Here is an 18,601-nt window from a genome sequence, read left to right as displayed (position 1 = left end):
ACCAAGGGTGCCAAAGCAGGCCAGCCCTCTTGGGCACCAGGCCAGACCCGGAGGCCCGGCCAAGTGCAGACGGCATGCTTGGTGCCCAGATAGGGCGCGTGAGAGTGGGCAGGCTGCCCACTGCCCCGTCACAACAAACCGTCGTCTCCGCCCTGCTGAGAGGGGCCCCGGCAGCCGGATGGGAGCCGGGGACTGCCAGGGGAGGCCTCCTTCCCCACCTCCACCCCCACCCCCTGGGAATGGGCATTGGGAATCTCAGAGGCTGGACAGGGACATAGGCAGAGACAGGCTGAGGGGAGTGGGTGGGAAAATAAGGGGAGAAGGTGCGCTGGATGGCGCCAAGTCTCAGACTTTTAAAATAAATATATATATATATATATATTAGAGGAGAGAGAGAGAAACATCAATGATGAGAGATCATTGGGGATTGAGCTGCTAACCTGGGCATATACCCTAACTGGGAATCAAACTGTGACCTCCTGGTTCATAGGTACCCGCTGAGCCTCGCCGATCAGGCTCCAACTCTCAGACTTTTTAACATTACAGATGGGCTCGGGTGAGGGAACAATGAGACCTCGCAGCTGCTGATGGAAAATGGCACGGGATCACAGAGGGAAATCTTGTCCAGCTCCATGGAGGCCCAGGGGTCTCTCAGGGCCCCATACCCTGAGGGAGTCCCAACCTGGGACCGGGAACCAGTAATAACAACAGCCATTCCTTACTGAGTGCGCATGGCACTGTATATACACCAACGCCACCCCACAGAGCCTTCCGCAGGGATGGAAATGTCCTAGGTCTACACTGTCCACTAAGGCAGCCACAGGCCACCCGGGGCTACCGAGCACTTTACATGTGGCCCCGAAATACTCTGAAATGTTTTATTCCATTAAATCTTCCATTTAAGCCAAGACCGGTTTGGCTCAATGGATAGAGCGTCGGCTTGGGGACTGAAGGGACCCGGGTTCGATTCCGGTCAAGGGCATGTACCTTGGTTGCGGGCATATCCCCAGTAGGGGGTGTGCAAGAGGCAGCTGATTGATGACTCTCTCTCATCAATGTTTCTAACTCTCTATCTCTCTCCTTTCCTCTCTGTACAAAATCAATAAAATATATTTAAAAAATAAATAAATAAATAAATAAATAAATAAATAAAAATAAATCTTCCATTTAAATCATCACACGTGGCTAGCCGTGACCATACTGGACAGTGTCGATGACACCGTCCTTAAACCAAGACAGGAGGTAGCGAGCGGCTTGCGCGAGGCACACAGTCGGAAGCCACAGAGGCAAAGTCGGAACCCAGGCCTGGCTGCCGCACGGTGCTCCCCGCCCAGGGTTATTGTCAACCCTGGAAAAGACGAACGGAAACGGTACTTGTGTGGGCGACGAGGCTGCCCCGCTAATCAAGACATCGCGTCTCTTGCTTTCGGCCTGAATTGTGTCAGCTACACCGGTTATCACACCCTGACCAGAAACTCTGACGGGCCATTTATAAAAGTCTCTGATTGGAGCAAGGGCAGGACGCTGATAGACTAATCCCAGCTGGTTGAAGAGCCAAGTCTCTGACGACTGGGAACCTTCGATGACAGGAAAGCTGGGCTTGGCCTGGGCGCCTCCCCACCCCAGACCCCGTGCCGCCTCCAGGTGCTCCGGAGAACTGGACGGCACTCTCGCAAGACACGTTTTCCTGCTTCTAAGCTTTTGTGTACACTGTTCCCTTCTCCTAGAATGCTACTGCCATGCCTCCCCAGCTAAACTGCTCATCCACCCTTCAAGGCGTAATTGCTGCCTCCACCGTGAAGTCTTCCTGGATGCCCCACAGAGATAACTTTCTCTCCCGCACAGCCGTAGGACGTAATTTCTACCTTGAGATTTTGTCTTTATTATAGTCACTGGAGTAAATGTCTATCCTCTCCGTGGGGGCAAACACCAGGTTGGGGTTTTTTCCTTTCTATATATTTAAACCTTTCGACACTTCCCAATACTGAGTAGCAGCTAGTGGATAGTAAACAAGTATTTACTAAGTTGAACTGAATGATCAAAGCGGCTTAGAAGTTTGGGGAGTCAGTATCTTATGGCTCTCCCCAATTTCCTGGGACCCCGACAGGTGAGTCCCTTCCCTGCTCTGTACCTCAATTTGTCCATTTGTAAAATGGGGGCAGGGATGGTACCCACCTTTGTTGGGAGGTTATTTGTACTTATTATATTATTTAACAAACATGATGTGCCAGGTACTTGGCAGAAGTTATCTTCATAACAACCCCATGAGAGAGCGATTATGAATAACTAGCCCCATTTCATAGAAAAAGAAACCGAAAGTGGAATTCAATAGATAAATGTGATAATGGAAATCAAGTAAGGGCTATGGCACACGGTAAGGGCTAAATAAAGTATCGTAACTTTTTTGGTTGTTCTGGATCACGAAGAGTCTATGGAATTAAGAAAAATGTGGGATACTTTTCCAGGGCTGGACACATAGTAGGTGTCTCGCAAAATATTTTCTGCCAGGTGGACTCAGTCTCAAATATTCCAGTGACAGGCTGGGTGACCCTAACCAAGCCCAGGTTCTGACTCCCCAACCCCTCCTCCGACCTGCAGGGCAGTCGCTACTGTCGGTATCACAGGCCACGGCAGCAGAGAACTCCGTTCCTGCCCTCTTCGTTCTTCGAGGACCGGAAGTGTGGGAGGACTTTGGGGAGGTGATCCCTGTCCAACTGTATTGGTCCCATGGGCCAACGGAGAGAAGAGCTTGATTAACTCTCAAAGGCAGGGGACATTCTTGACCTTTTCCAGTCCTGCCAGGGGTTTTGACATCACATTCATCTCCCCAACCCTGGCCCAGACCGAAAGAAGGGAAGACGGGGCAGAATTTGGGAGAGAATGAACGCTGTTGGAGTTTCTACAATGGCCCCTCTCCATGCATCAGCTTTCACGACTGTCAAATGATAATAACTCCTACCTCACAGGGGTGGGCAGTGTGCAAGATAAAATGAGACTTTGCATGTAAAGAGGTGCTTCCGCAGCTTTAACGTGCACAGGGATCTCCTGGGGATCTGGGGATCTTGTCCACATAGATTCTGACTCCGTAGATCTAGGGGGCCTGGAACTCTGCATTTCTGACAAGCGCCCAGGTGCATGGGCCAGCCCATTGCGTGAGAACCGCTCCTTGCACAGTGGCCCTCCATAAAAGTTAGCGTCCCCTTTTCTTCTAGAGAGCTAATCCTTTAAAAGCATCCCTGGAGGACTGGAACCTTTATTTCACACTGGTAGCGTTGAGTAACTTGCTCAAGTACAGGAGACTGGAATCCGAGGCCAAGTCTACTGAGCCATCCTCCCATGTATCACACCACCCCGGGCCCCACCGCAGCCGTGGCAGCCACAGGCCTGGAGCTGAGGACGCACTGGCTCTGCCCCTCAGCCTCATCACAGGCCCCTGCTGGCCGGCCAAGGCCTCCAGCACTGGGGGGGGTGGGGGGGGCCTCAGTTCCCCATAAAGAGGCCGTGGGACATCACCTTCACTCCCCCAGTGGCCTCCCCCTCCATCGATCGCCTTATAAAGCGGCCCAAGCTGCTCTTCCAAGTTGCAGTTTCATTTTATATGGAGTGAACCGACTGTCCTCTCCCTGCAGCCTGGGCCCAGCGGCTTCACACATTCCTTCTGGAGCAACATTACCTAATTTAACCATACCCCTGCTCTCCAGGGCTCCCAAAATAGCAGCTGCACTGGGGGAAAATGCCCTAATGGTATCAAAATAAATAATTCTCCCTCCTCCCCCACTCCTGGCCTGCACCAGCCTCGGGACCCAGCCCAGGGAAGAGCCAGGGATGGGAGGACTGAGGTAGGGCCTGGGTGAGACAGAGTGACCTCACCAAAGCCTCATGATCTCCATCCTTCTAGCCATCTCCGTACATACAAGTTCCTGGGATCTCCCCATCCCCCTGCCTCCCCCAGATCCGCCAGCTCCTATCAGGGGCCAAGCCTAGGATTCAACTTTCACGCCCTCCTAATAATAAAACCTACAATAGTAATATTGGCTACCATTCCCCAGATGTTAATGACGAGCTGAACACTTCCCACACCTTGCCTTGCTGACACCAGCAAAGTGAGAATTAGTAGCCTCCTGTTTCAGATGAGGAAATGGTGCTCAGAAAGATAAAATGACTTGCCCAGGGTCACACAGCCCGGAAGTGGCGGAGTTAGGGTTGGAAGCCAAGCCCAGCTGCCCCAAAGCCCTAAACATCACACCATCTTCTAGCTCAGATGTTTCAGCAGAGCCTGAGCCCAGGAGAGGAGGAGCCCAGGGGATTTTATGAGCTAGAAGAGGTTTGCTCACCTGGTTTATGACTGTAGGGTCTGCTCACGGGGCTAAGGCCAAACCTCAGGGGCCTATTACACCCTCGCTCACATTTTACTCAGATCCTGTAGGCCCTAAGTCTGTCCCCAGGTCCCCAGGGGCACAGGCTGCTTATCAATTTGTGGCCCGAAGTCCCTCCGCCCGCTCCCCCACCCATGTGCCCCAGAGCAAGGCTGCCACATTAAAGCAGGGAACACCCAGGCTGCTGACATACCTCAGGTGCAACCAGTGGTTAAAGAGCTGGGAGGTGGGGGGGCTCCCTCTCCCCTGCTCTCTTGCAGCCCAGAATAATCATTAACTGGGGCAAAGCCAGGAGGAAGAGCAGAGGCAGGAACCTGGCTTTCGCACCCCTAGGACCGGCTCCAGGACCCTTCCCTGCTGCAGCCTCCCGGGGCCACCTTCCGAGCCACACAGCGGGGCTGCCAAAGCCCCTGGCATAGGAGGGAGTGGCTTGGAAAGCCTAACCTGGTGGCCCAGCAGGCCCCAAAGGGATCCTCTGAGTGAGTACCCAGGAGTGAGAGAGCTGGTGGGGGTGGGAGTGGTACGGAGAGGTCCCTAGTCTGGATACGCCAGGGAACGGTGGTCCTTGGGACTTTCAGAACCTGCCAGGGCAAGAGCAAGGACTTCTGGGAGATTGGGGTAGCGGAGAAGGGGTACCTAAGGCTAGCATGAAGTGGGGCCTCTTGGAGTGTTCCAGGGAGGAGGTGGCTCCTGCAAACTCCCTCCCCCAGAAGGTCACCATTCTTCATCCTCCTCCAGCTGGAGAATTCCCTTCAATTGCTCAGGTGAAACTAAGGTGAGGCCCCGGCAGGCTGAAAGCTTTGATCTTATCACACATTCCTACCCCAGCCCCAGCAGTCCCTGTCTCCTTCCCCTCCCCCCTCCGCACCCTGGGTGAAAAAGCAGCCCATCTTAACCCTTTCCTCCCATTTTCTCAAGTCAAATCCAGGCTTGAGCTGATCTCTCTCTGCCTCCCTTCCAAGACTCCCCCCGCCCCCCCCCCCACACACACACACACCCCACCCCATAAAAGGGAAGACAGAAAAGAGGAAGGAACATGGAAAGAAGGAGCTTCGGGGCTATTCCGCTCATTTAACTCACTCAATGCCAGACCTGAGCTCTGCAGCTTCCATTTCTCCTAAATTAAAATAACCAGGCTCAGTATAAATAGCCCCACTATTTTCCACATCCATGACCTCATCTGAGACTCACAGCAAAATCAGCCTGCTCTCCTCTCCACCCTTGTGGGTCTTATCCTCTGCCTTAGCCCAGGGGAGCTGTCTCCACAGGTTCCCTCTTCCCACAAGCTGCTTTCAAGGGAAGCAGACTGTTCAGTAACTACAATAACACACGGGCGCTGAGACAGTCTCAAAGACCCCAGACATCCCCAAGAGGCCATGTGGGCCCTGAAGTCTCTTTCTTGAATGCAGCCTCTTTGCCCAACCTTTTCTTAAAAAATATATTTTTATTGATTTCAGAGAGGAAGAGAGAAGAAGAGATAGAAACATCAATGATGAGAGAATCATTGATCGGCTACCTCCTGCACGTCCCCTACCTGGGCATGTGCCCTTGAGCAGAATCAAACATAGGACCTTTCAGTCCTGAGGCTGATTGATGCTCTATCAGCCTCAGGACTGGGTAAAACTGTCCCTCAACCTTTTATTGGCTCTCCTGTCAGACTAAAAGCTCCTTCAGCCCATGCTTGGTGTTTATACCTAATACAGGGACCTGGCCCTCCATAAATGTTTGCTGACTGAATGGAAGAATGAATGGTCCCATTTTTTCATATGGGAGAAACTCAGCTCAGAGAAGCTAAAGGACTTGTCCTGGATCATACAGGGAGGGCCAGGAAGAATACAGGAATCTTATGCCTCCTCGTCTGTGCTCACTCACTAAACACACATTGGCGGATCCCCTGGATGTTAGCTTAGCGGCACTTGTGGACCAACATGGCAGACCTCTTCATGGGTAATCCCAGGTCCCCGTGGGTGGGCAGGCGAGGAAGAGCTAAGGAAGCAGAGAGCCATCTCCCTCATCTGTTTCCCTCGCCCAGGCCCTGGCCCTTGTGGGCTGGTAGCATCAATGAATTGGTAAGGTGGTAGCTTCTCAAGGTGGCTGCCACCCTGGACCCCAAAGAATAGAATACTAAAACAAAAAAACAAAAAAGAAAGAATAGAATATTATCAACTCTTAAGGGGAAGCTTTCTCCAAGAACTCAAGGTCCTGATCCTCTGAGTTGGCAGGCGGCCAAAAAGCAAGAAAGCAGCCCATTTTGTGGGTAGGAAGAGCGAGGCCCAGGCCTTGACTTCTTGCCTCCTAGCCGGGTTTAGGGCAAGGGTCTGGAATGTATATTACCTCAACTATGTGGTGACTTCCTCTCATTCTTTTCCCGGTGTTAACTACTCCAGCAGCAGACCACGACTTTCCTGTCCACACTCAACAACAATGCAGATCTAGGCACAATGGGGATGACTCCCTGACCCCTGCCCTGGATGGATGTCTTCCTCCCCCACCAGCCTAATCCTCCTCGTTCTCCAAGCCCCAGTTCCTCCAGAAAGTCCCTCCAGATCACTCACGCCAAACTGATGTTTGCCTGCCCTGACCACCTGCTGTTGTCCGGGCGTGGCGTTGTGGTGGGTACTTAGGATTCCTGAGTCCTGCCTCTGCAAGACCCAGAGCTTCTGGAGAGCAAGTACCATGCCTCTAACTTCTTCCAAGAGAACACAGAACTGAACTCCTACCTTCCTCTGCACCTGGCTGTGCGATTTTGGGCAAGATACTCCCCTTCTCTGAGCTGTTTCTCATCTAGGAAATGAAAGTATAATCCCAACTTCACAGGAAAGTCGATAATGCAGATAAAACCCTTAGCATGAAGTCTAGCACACAGTAGGTCCTCAGGCAGTGAATGAGTGAATAAGTAAATGGACGGATGAATTCTTGGCTCCTCCACTACACAGGGATGTTCAAATGACAGTTTGGGGCTTGCAGTCGATTCTGGCCTCCAGCTGGGTCATGTGCTCCTGTGGCTTCTATTTCAGCCTAGCCCCTAACATAGAGGTGGGCAAAGCGCTGGCTCAGGACAGGCCCCACTCAGCAAAAATTCACTGACTCCCAACCGCAAAACCTGCAGGGAGCCTGGGACCTGGGTGAGGAGGATCCAGGTCCCCAAGGGTCTTAATCACAGAAAAAGGCAAATCCACCTATCTGGGGAATGTTATCGCTAAATTGAGATAGAGACCCAGAGGCAAAAGGCACCCAAGCCTGAGGAGGAGGAGCTGGATATGTCCACACGGCCGAGATGCAACTTACTGTAGCCTCTGCTAAGTCTGGCCGAAACCACCTCCTCCAGGCAGACCACCCTGACTACGCCAGTGGATCCAGACTGTCCTCTCTCTGCACCCAACAGGCTAAACCCACTCAGGTTGGAATGACAGCTTTGGGGCTAAAACAACCTGAGCTCCATTCCCAGCTGTGCCATGTACTAGATGGACGACTTGGACCAGCCACTGCCCCCCTCTGAGCCCCCGTTTCACCCTCTGCAAAATGGAGGCTATTGCGCCAACCTCAAAAGATTGCTGGGAGCCGAAACTGGTTTGGCTCAGTGGATAGAGCGTTGGCCTGCAAACTGAAGGGTCCCGGGCTCGATTCCAGTCAAGGGCATGTGCGCTGGTTGCAGCACATCCCCAGTAGGGGGTGTGCAGGAGGCAGCTGGTCGATGTTTCTCTCTCATCGATGTTTCTGGCTCTCTATCCCTCTCCCTTCCTCTCTGTAAGAAATTAATAAAATATATTAAAAAAAAAAAAAAGATTGCTGGGATGGTCATCTTCCGTAATGCCCAGAGAGAGCCCCTCGAAAAGCTTGGCTTAAGAGAGAATGGCAGTCTTAATCAAGAGAAGGCGGAGCGTGAATGTTCACCGAGCGCTGGCTGGTGACGGGATGACAGGTCACCAGGGAGGAGACCCTCGTCTCTAGTCGTCCTATGCGCACAGGAAGGCAAACGGCAAGAGAGAGAAGAGCTGCTACGTGATAGAAGCCACGGGGGCGAGGATTTTGAGGCCAGAATTTCAATCCATCCAGCCCAGTGAGGGATCCAAGAAGAGGTATGATCCCAGGCCCCAACTATTTGAAAACTGGAAACGCCAAACAAAGAGAGGGATGAGTCAGCTGGGGTAATGAGTGGAGGCCAGGCCCAGGAGATGGGGGCCGAGCTGGCTCCTTGGGGCGAGCATGGGGAGGCGGGAAAGGAAGAAATGGGAGCACGGGCCTGGAGGTGGGCTGGGAAGGGGCCAGAGGCAGCTGGGAATTCCCAGCCCCACCCCGGGAGAAGCATCTGTGGGTCACCCGAGGCCGCCTCTGAAGTCCTCCCCTTGCCCAACCCGGGCTGCTTCCCTCTCCTCACAAACTGGGACTGGGGGAAAGGTGGGGAGAGATGCCAGAGGCTAAAAAATGAGACACCTGGATGCGATCCATGCAGCAGCCCAAGTCCGAGGCAAGCGTGGGGGGGAGGGAGGTCACCATGAACTTTAGTCTCGCTGTTTCTTGGAGAGCCCATGGGGACCGGATTTAGAGCTGCGAGGCCTCATCAACCCTCGAAAACGAGAAACGGCTGGGCTCCCTGGGCAAGGTCCGGCCTCCTCCAGTGCAGGGCCCGAGGGAGCATGGCTGGGATGAGTCCGGGAAGCCTCCCTCAGCCGCTCCCCTGAAGATGCATGAACATCCTTTCTGCACCCATGGGAGCCTCCAGGCCACTCCTCTCATTGCTCAGAGCCCGGCTGCTGCACACATCTGGGAAGGGGACAATGGGTCTGTAGGCCCCAGACGTTCCCAGGCCCCACCCTGGGGTATGCCCCTCCCTCCCCCTCCAGGAAGGAGCAATCAGGGTGGAAGGCTGGACTCTGTCCTGCAGCTGCGGCCTCAGTAGGGGAAGGAGGGGCAGCGACAGATCAGATGGAGCCACACTGAGGGCTCTCAGACGTCGGAAGAGAAACAGAAAGAGCAGGCATGAACCCTTTCCTCGGGCATTCATTCGACAAGCCCAGAGCAGGATGGCAGAGGGCGGCAGTCCGGATCAGAAGAAACTGTGTCATGCTGGGCACTGTGAACTCTGAGTCATATACGACTCTGGCCTTGTCCTGGGCGGGAACAAGACTAATAGGAGAGCCACCAATTCTCAAACACCTACCACATCCCAGAGACTGGGCCAGGCGCACCCACCTGGCCTCAGATTCACTTGGGAAGTAAGCATCACGGTCCTCACGTCTGACCCGAGGCTCCGAGAGAGGAAGCAACTTGCCCGCAGTCACACAGCCCGCTGGGGCTGAGCCAAGACTTGAAGTCAGAGCCCTTTGAGCCTACACCGTTCCCTCACCCACGGTGCCCCAGGGAGAGGGCACAGATAAGTGAAAGGCAGCAAGGCAGGCACTCAGACGTGGCCCAAGTGTTCCAGGTGCCAGTCCAACACTGCCCCACCCCCACGCCATCCCTCCATCCCCTGCCGTTCTGCACCTTCCTCCCCAGTCTGTACCTCCTGGAGCTTCCCCATCAGTGAGTGACAGCTCCATCCTTCCGGAGGCTCAAGCTGGAAGGCTGTGGAGACACCCTGACGCCTCTCTCTCCGTCCCACCCACACCCAATCCCTGGCAAACCCCGTCAGCCCTGCCTTCACAGTAGCTTCAGGATTCGACTACTTCTTCCCACCTCTGTCACCCTGGTACAGCTTCCACTGCCTCTGGCCTGAGTCACGGCCTCCTTGCTTTTGCCTTTGACCCTCCATGTCCTCTCCACACAGCAAATCAAGTGATCTCTCATCTCACTCAGGAGCAAATCCAAAGTCCTTCCCACGGCCAAGCCTCTGCCCATCTCCCCTTGCCAATCCTCTGGCCACAGCCACCATGCTCCCCTCCACGCATGCTGTCCCAGCCACATGAGCCTCCTTGCTTCCCACAAACCTCTGGGCCTCTGCGTCGGCTGTGCCCGCTTCCTGGCGTGCCCGTTCCCTGGATATCACACCCTCACATCCTTCAGACGCGTCTGTATAAATGCCTTCTTATCAGAGGATTTCCTGACCGCTTTATCACTCTGTATCCTCCCCCCTGCTTTATTTTCTCTGGCACTTACATGTATTGTCTGTCTTCCTGCACTAGCTATAATGTAAGTTATTTTGTTCCCTGCTGTCATTTCAGCACCTAGAACAAGGTTGATAGTTAGGGGATGCTCAATAAATATGTTTACTGAATGTTAAGTCTAACACACACCTGTAGGGGATTCCGTTTGCAGAATATTTAGTCACATCATGATTCCATTCATTCGCTCACTGCGCACTGTAAGCTTTGTGCTCCAGATGCCCCCCTAAAACCCAGAACAAGAGGGCACCCTCCCCCTGCCCCAGGGAAAAGGGTCTGGTAGAGAGCGGGGAGGGGAGCTGGTCCTAAGAACATCTCAGGGATACATACCACATCCGCCCCTGGGGATGCTCTGAGTCCCCACAACCATCGCATGGGCAGCCATCAGGGGAAGGAGGGAGGGTGCGTTCTGGGGGCGGCTGAGACTTGGAAGTCCCCACATTCCCTGGACTCAAAGAGCCGCCTTGTTCCCGGAGCTTTCATGATGGCGCCCCTGGCCCAGCCACCCCCAGCAGCCACGGGCCACTCCCCTCTCAAGGCCGCTATTGACATGGCCGACGCCACCAGGCTGGGCAGCGAGGCTGGCGGCTCCCCACGAAGCAAGTTCCACACATTCTTCTGGGTTTCAGTCAGCCAGCTCTGGGCACTGGGGTAGCCAGCAAGCCCCAGCCAGGGCCTGGGAGCAGGAGAGGGCAGCAGGGCCCAAGAGGCCAAGGCCCAGGTTGAGGCAACATTCCAGCCAAGACCCTCAGCCCAGCCACCCCCTTTCCTGGCAGGACGGAGATGTGGGGAGGGCCAGGGTGGGTCCTGGAAGGAGGGTGCAGTGGGCTCACAAGGCCTTTGGGAGGCTGCTGGAGGATGGGTCTCGTTCACCCCCTCCTCCTCCAGCCTGACGCCTCTCAGCTGAGATGGGCTGGGGCGGGGGGCAGCAGGCCAGGGCCGGGAGTCCTTCCCACACGCTCCCAATGGTCTGAGGGTCCAGAACCCACATGTCTGGCCTCCAAGTGGCCTCTGAATCATCACTGCAGATCTTTCCACATTTTGGGCAGCCCCTCCTGCCCTCCCTTCTGAGAATCTCGCCCAAGGCCAGAAAGCCCTGAAGCCTCTGCAGACTCACACTAAACCTTGAGCCCCCAGGGGAGCCCAGTGAGGGCTCCGTGCAGGGCAGCTAGCCATTCCCCCTCTCCGCCCCAGCTTCCCACACAGAGTAGGGCTGGGCTTGGCCTGCTCTGGTCGTAAAAGCCCTGGATTAATTCAACTGTCTATAGGGTCTCAGAGAATATTTAATGAGGAAATTAAACAGCTTAACAAACCTACAAAAGAACAGATAATCCCACAAATGACTGCCCTAGAGTTTAGTATTTCTAAGTTCCAGGACAGGCTGGCCCTATGGACCCTGCAGCACACGTGTGCTGCAGGGTCCATAGGGCCAGCCTGTCCAAATATATATTTGATTTTCTACAGAGAGGAAGGGAGAGGGATAAAGAGCCAGAAACATCAATGAGAGAGAAACATCGACCAGCTGCCTCCTACACACACCCCCACTGGGGATGTGCCCACAACCAATGTACATGCCCGAGACCTTTACAGAGCGCAGACCAATGCTCTATCCACTGAGCCAAACCAGCCTAGGCCCCAGAGCCTCTTGTCCCAAAGCCAGCCCGCTCTTCTTGCCTGAGGTAGCCCTGGCACTACTTAGGGCCTGAGTTCTTACCTTTATCAACCTGAGTGGCAACAGTTTCACCCGCATCCACTGCCTGCCTGCCACAAGCACGTGGGAAAGCAGCAGAGCGGTGAGGAGAGCTTGGTCTGGCTTCAAAGTCTCACTCGGGGGGCCACTGCATACGTGTGGGAGTCACGGAGCAAGCAACCTCTCTGTGCCTCAATTTCCTCTGCTTAGAGAAAGCGGACGGTCCTGGTAGCTATAGCTTTAGGGCAGGGGTCCTCAAACTTTTTAAAGTGGGGGCCAGATCACGGTCCCTCAGAGAGCTGGAGGGCCAGACTATATGAACTACTAATTCCTACTGTAACACCTCGGCTGCGCTCACTGCCCAAAAAACCTGGCGGGCCGGATCAGACTCCTCTGCGGGCCGCATGTGGCCCGCGGGCCGTAGTTTGAAGACCCCTGCTTTAGGGCAAGGTGACCAGACGTCCCGCTTTTGACAGGACAGTCCCGATTTTTAACAATGTGTCCCGCGGTGTTTTAAAAAAGTCCCCATTTTTTGGACTTGTAAAAAAAAAAATCGGGACTTTTTAGAAATGCCGAGTGACACATTGTTAAAAATCGGGACTGTCCCGCCAAAAGCAGGGTGTCTAGTCACCTTACGTTAGGGGCTTAATCACAAGGAACAACCACCGCCTGTAATTATTGGAATCCAGAGTCATTCCACGGCTGTATTTACTGAGCACTCACTCCCTGCAGGCGCTAAATATAAAGCAGCAGGGAACAAAGATACAGAAGGCCCTGCTCTCCTGAAGCTTCCATGGGAGTAGGGGGTAACAAGTACACAAATACATGTCCAAAGGTGACAAAAGTAAATAAAACTGAAGCAGGACAAGGGGACAGCAAATGATAGGCCGAGCAGCAGAGTAGTTGAGGGCCTGAAGGATGTGAGGCAGAGGGTCACGCATATATTTGCGGGGCACACATCCTAGGAAGGAGGAGCAGCAGATGCAAAGGCTCGAAGGTGGGAGTGTGTTCAAGAAACAAAGACCAAGAGCATCGGCCTGCAGACCGAACGGTCCCGGGTTCAATTCCGGTCGAGGGCAAATACCTCGGATGCAAGTTCCTCCCCGGAACAGGCCCTGGTAGGGGTGCGTGCAGGAGGCAACCAATCGATGTGTTTCTCTCACATGGATATTTCTCTCCGTCTTTCCCTCTCTCTTCTTCTCTCTCTAAAAATCAATGGAAAAATATCCTCAGGTGAGGATTAAAAAAAGGAAAGGAAAAAAAGAAACCAAGACCAGTGTAGCTGGACTGAGCAAACGAGGGGAAAGTTGGCAGGAGGAGACATTCGAGAGGCAGTGGGAGAGGCCAGATCTCACAGGGCCTCCAGGCTCGGGTCTGACTGTGAGCAGCATGGGGAGTTCGGAGAGTTGTGAGCAGGGGAACATAGGGGGACCTGTTGAGAAGCGTGGTGCCTGGCAGACAGTGGGCACTTGATACATGTGAACTCTCCACATTTCTTTGTCACCATCAGGCCCTGCACCCTAAGACCTCCCTTCTCACCACTCCAAGCCCTGAACCCGGTCACCTTCTGGCACCTTCCTTCCGCCCATCTCCCCGGCCAGGCCTCAGACCCACAGATCCCAACTTGCCTGCACTCCGCCTGAGAACAGGCCTGGGCCACGTCTGATGGGGGCCAAGACTCCCATTCACAGGGAGCTGAGCCTAGGGCATGGGGGAGGGGTCCATCTCTGTTCCCTCAGCCTCCCCCTCCCTCTGTGGACTGACCTGCGGCCCGCGGCCCTCAGCCCTCCCTATGGAAATCGCCAGGGCACAACCCCCTCCCAGCAGCAGGTCGAGAGCAAGGCGGGGCAGAAGGGGCTGGGCAGGGCAGCCAGTTATGTCAAGAGGAGGACTACAGTAATGATGCCCCTGAGGGAAGAGAAGGCTCCTCCGTTTCCGGCCAGCCCACCACCTCCCCGTGAGGAAACCCAGTGGTGGAGGCAGGAAACAGGTATCTCAGCGACTTCCCTCCTCAGCTCTGGAAAACACTGTAATCACTGCGGCCTCCTCAAGACTCCCATCTCCCGGCAGGGCGGGCCCCACGAAAGGAAGGGCTAAGGCCCCAGCAGGAAGAAAAGGGGTCAGCGGGCCCTGAGTCACCCAGACCTGGCCCCCTGCCCCAGCAGGCCTCCGCACCGCCACTGAAATTTAACCCACAATTCATCACAGACCACTGTCTGCTCTGTCTCCTGTCCCTCCTGAGACCCCGAGCTCCCTAAGGATCGCCTTATCCTCCTCTCACATCTGCTCTCACCCACTCACTGCTGGCCTATGGATGTGAACGGAAAGGTACAAGAGACAAAGGGCAGGTGGGCAAGGAGGAGCCCAAGGTGGGCAAGGAGGAGCCCGAGGTGGGCAAGGAGGAGCCCGAGGTGGGCAAGGAGGAGCCCGAGGTGGGCAAGGAGGAGCCCAAGCAGCAAGGTGATATCATTCAAAACTTACAACTCCTTACTCTCATTTTACAGATTTGAAAACCAAGGCTCAGAGAAAAGCTTGCCCCAGATCACAGAGCTGGGAAATGGCAGCGCTGGGATTCAAACTTGAGTCTGTGAGCCTCCAGAGGCCACGCTCTTCCCAGGCCTCCACCGTTCGCCTGGGGTGGGACCGTGAAGACCTTGATGCGGCTTCTGCGGAGACTCTCTCACCTCACAGGTCCGGGGCTGTCTATTTTCTGGTCTCCGTTTGGGGAAAGCACAGCCGGGGCCTGACCTCGCTCACCCATAAACCCCAGCCCCCAGCGCCGTGCCAGCCGCACTGGTACACGAATAGGTGCCCAGCCAATAGCTGCCCAAGGAGAATGAATGAGCCCTGGACACCTGTTGACTGTCCTGGGATGCTGCTCAATGAAGATGTGTGGAATGAACAAGTGGATGAGATGACTGGCTACAATCCGGGAATTTTGTTGGAAATTCCTCCAGAACACAGCAAACAACTCCCCGCCCCCTCCCCACTCCTGCCATAGCAGAACCCAGGCATCCAGGAGCCCCTCATTGCGAGGCAAAGCTGGGAGAGAGTCAAAAAAAGCACAGAGGTCCTAGCCAGCTTGGCTCAGTGGACAGAGCGCTGGCCTGTGGATGGAAGGGTGCCGGGTTCCATTTTGGTCCAGGGCACGCACCTAGGTTCCAGGCTTCTCCCCGGCCCTGGCCTGGGTTGGGGCGTCTGCAGGAGGCCCCACCAATTGATGTAAACACATCAATGTTTTTGTGTCTTTCCCTCTCTCTTCCACGTTCTCAATGGAGAAATATCCTTGGGTGAGGATTTTTTTAAAAAAAAAACAACACAAAAAGGCAGACAGCCCATGTGTTGGTCGGTGTCTCCTTTTTGGAAAAGTGAAAACCAGTGTTGGGAGCTGCAAGTTCAGGTCAAGACTGGGAGGCAACTGAATGGGCCCTGCTGAAGATGTTGGCTGAGAAAAGGGATTAAGGAAGCTGCCCAGATGTGGGTGGTGGGGTGGGGGTGGGGGGTGTAGGAGAGGTGCTGAGTGGGTGGGTCATGAGAGGTGAGGGGTCAGATCCGGGTGGGAATTAACAAGTGACTCAGGAGTCCAGAGGTGAGAGGGAGCTGGGCAGGCAAGGCCAGGCTAGGGAGTTGGTCAGTCACTGGGTAAACACCGGTCAGCTTAGAAAAATCCCTCTCTTGGCTCTGAGAACATGGAGGCAGGGGCAGGGACCGCAGGGACCACCTCAGAAAGGGTGGAGGTGGTTCTGTGGTTCCCCCAAGGGCAGGCCCAGCTTCCCCAGATGTGCCCCCACCTACATCTGCCACCAGCGCCCTGCCCATTGACCCCACCCCACCCTCCTGGAGTTCATTCAGGTCCTCAGGGCCTCTCCTGGCCAAGAATTCGCTTTTCCTCCGCAGGGGCCCATCCCAGCTCAGAGCAGGGGACTGGGCTGTAGGGGCGGCCCCCGCCCCCTCCCGCACCTTGAAGGGGGGCGGGGGGCAGGGGGCAAGGAAAGCTGAGGAAGCAGATCCACGGAATGTCCACCACAGAGCAGGCCCGGCACCAGGCACTCTCCGGAGCATTCCACCCGGTCCTACACATGCGCTGGGAGGCCACACATTTTATGTCCCTTCAGGCATGTGGGCTGGTCTCAGCTCCACTCGCTGGCTCCGGGTCACACAGCTCTCAGTGGAGAGCAGGGATTGATTCAGGAGTCCTGAGCGGAGGGGCTCTGGGTCCGGGGTGTCACCCAGGCTCAGCTGTGTCCTGAGTGGCCCTTTCCTTGTGGCTCCCCAAGGGCATAGGTCTTCACCGCCACGGAGTGCCCCCTTTTCAAGGCTGGCACCGAAAGGGGTGCCCACGTCCCTTGCCCAGCCAAGTTCCCACCCTGCTCCAAACTTTCTCAGCCTGGTCCCCAGGAACGGAAGGCCGGGCCGAGCCGAGCCCAGGGCGACTCGGAGACCCGACAACGTGGCTGGGCGACCCACGGGCTCCCACGCGGGAGGCCCCGCCCCCGGCCCCACAGGACAGCCCCGCGCGGGAGGGGGGCGCCGGCCTGTGCCCGCCGGCCCGTGCCCACCCGGGGGTCCGCGTCCGGAACCGGAGTTCCAACAGCGCAGCTTCGGGGGGGCCCCCCCGCCAAGTTGGCGGGCACAGCGATCAGGGCCCGGGCGCCCCCCCTCGCCCCGTGCCTCCGCCCGCACACTCACCCCGAGCAGCCGCCCGTGCAGCAGCAGCGCCAGCAGCAGCGCGCCCGCCGCCCGCCGCCCCATGGCCGGCCCGCTCCTCTCGCTCGCGCGCTCGGCGTCCGCCCGCAGCTGCCCGCTCGCCGGCCTGCGGAGCGCGGAGTCCTCGGGACAGCGCGGCCCGCTCCCGCCCCCGCCACCCCCACTGCGCCCGCCGCCCGCCCCGCCCCGCCCTGCCCAGCCCCGGCCCGCCCCGCCCCCGAGGCCGCCCGCCCCGCCCCCGGATCCTGGCCCCGCCCCGGACCGCCCCTCTGGGCGCCAGGCCCCGCCCACGGAGCCTGACCCCCGCGCCCCGAGGCCACTGGCCCCGCCCCTCCGGGGCGCAAGGCCCGGCCCCCGAGCCCTCCCGCCCCGCCCCCGGAGCCTGGCCCCGCCCCAGACCGCCCCTCCGGGCGCCAGGCCCCGCCCCGGATCCTGGCCCCGCCCCCGAGACCGCTGGTTCCGCCCCTCCAGGGGCGCCAGGCCCCGCCCCCGGGCCGCGGGCGCCGCTCCTCCGAGCCGGCGGCACAGCCAACTGGGCCTTTGTCTGGCCCCCAGCCCCCTAGGCGGGCCACGGCCCAGCCCGGCTCCCCGCCAAACCCGGCCTGGAGTGTAGAATGGGACGGGGGACGGGGCCTCCCTCCACGCGCACCGCCGCTCCCGCGCGCCCCCACGGACTGCCAGACCCGTAAAACCCCTTTCCCCCTTCCCACACCCCGCCGGCGTGACTCCCCCCCCACGCGGGCAGCTCTGGAGGACCGGCACCTGAGCATGTGCTCGCACCCGTGCCAACTTTCGCTCACAGGACACTTTCACACTCACAAGTGTCACGCACTAGCACTTTCATCTGCTACCCGAGAGCACTGAGCACATTTTCACTCTTTTTAAAATATATATATATATATATATATATATATATATATATATATATATATATTTTTTTTTTTTTTTTTTTTTTTTCCTATTGATTTTTTACGGAGAGGAAGCGAGAGAGAGAGAAAGCTGGAAACATGGATGAGAGAGGAACATCAATCAGCTGCCTCCTGCACACCCTCCACTGAGGATGCGACTGCCACCAAGGCACATGCCACTGAGGGGAATCAAACGTGGGACCCTTGAAGTCCGCAGTATCCACTGAGCCAAATCGGTTTTGGCCCATTTTCACTCTTATACCAACTTCTGTACACTAATAGTCTTCACAGACACAAATGAATACTTTATCTCTTCAAAATGCTCACCTCTGCAGGTGACACAGTGGACACAGCTGACACACATTCACATGTTTACACAGACTCACATAGACACGAAGCATCAAGGACATTTTTTTGCCGAAACCGGTTTGGTTCAGTGGTAGAGCGTCGGTCTGTGGACTGAAAGGTCCCAGGTTCGATTCCGGTCAAGGGCATGTACATTGGTTGCGGGCACATCCCCTGGTTGCGGGCACATCCCCGGTGGGGGGTGTACAAGAGGCAGCTGGTCGATGTTTTTCTCTCACCGACGTTTCTAACTCTCTATCTCTCTCCCTCCCTCCTCTCTGTAAAATATCAATAAAATATATATATTTTTTAAAAAGGACATTTTTTCACACACAGAATCTCACAGGCGCCTACAGTTCACACACACAGGCCAACCATGTTCTCACACACTAACCAGTAGGCACTCAATCCTGAATGGCCCCTGACACATGCCACTGTCCATATAAATCACAGGCCAGCTTTGATTCCCATAAA

The 18,601-nt window shown here is 56.0% G+C and overlaps 1 protein-coding gene across 7 annotated transcripts in view; it reads right to left on the bottom strand.

Annotated features, from left to right (window-relative positions):
* Positions 1-17,036, bottom strand: part of HSPG2 (heparan sulfate proteoglycan 2) — a 101,931-nt gene extending 84,895 nt beyond the window's left edge. For 4 of the 7 annotated variants that reach the window (XM_084874772.1, XM_084874773.1, XM_084874775.1 and 1 more), the window contains exon 1: positions 16,857-17,035. In XM_084874772.1, coding sequence (XP_084730898.1) covers positions 16,857-16,919 — 63 coding nt within the window. In that variant the 5' untranslated portion in view covers positions 16,920-17,035. Of the gene's footprint in view, positions 1-16,856 lie in introns of all 7 variants that reach the window. The other 3 variants (XM_084874770.1, XM_084874771.1, XM_084874774.1) reach the window with 1 other exon arrangement.
* Between the last annotated feature and the right edge of the window lie 1,565 nt (positions 17,037-18,601).

The sequence above is a fragment of the Pipistrellus hanaki genome, assembly GCF_964339955.1.
Source record: "Pipistrellus hanaki genome assembly, chromosome: 2".
Classification (NCBI taxonomy): Eukaryota; Metazoa; Chordata; class Mammalia; order Chiroptera; family Vespertilionidae; genus Pipistrellus; species Pipistrellus hanaki.
Note: the sequence above shows the minus strand (reverse complement) of the source record. Positions and strands in the feature narration are given on the sequence as shown.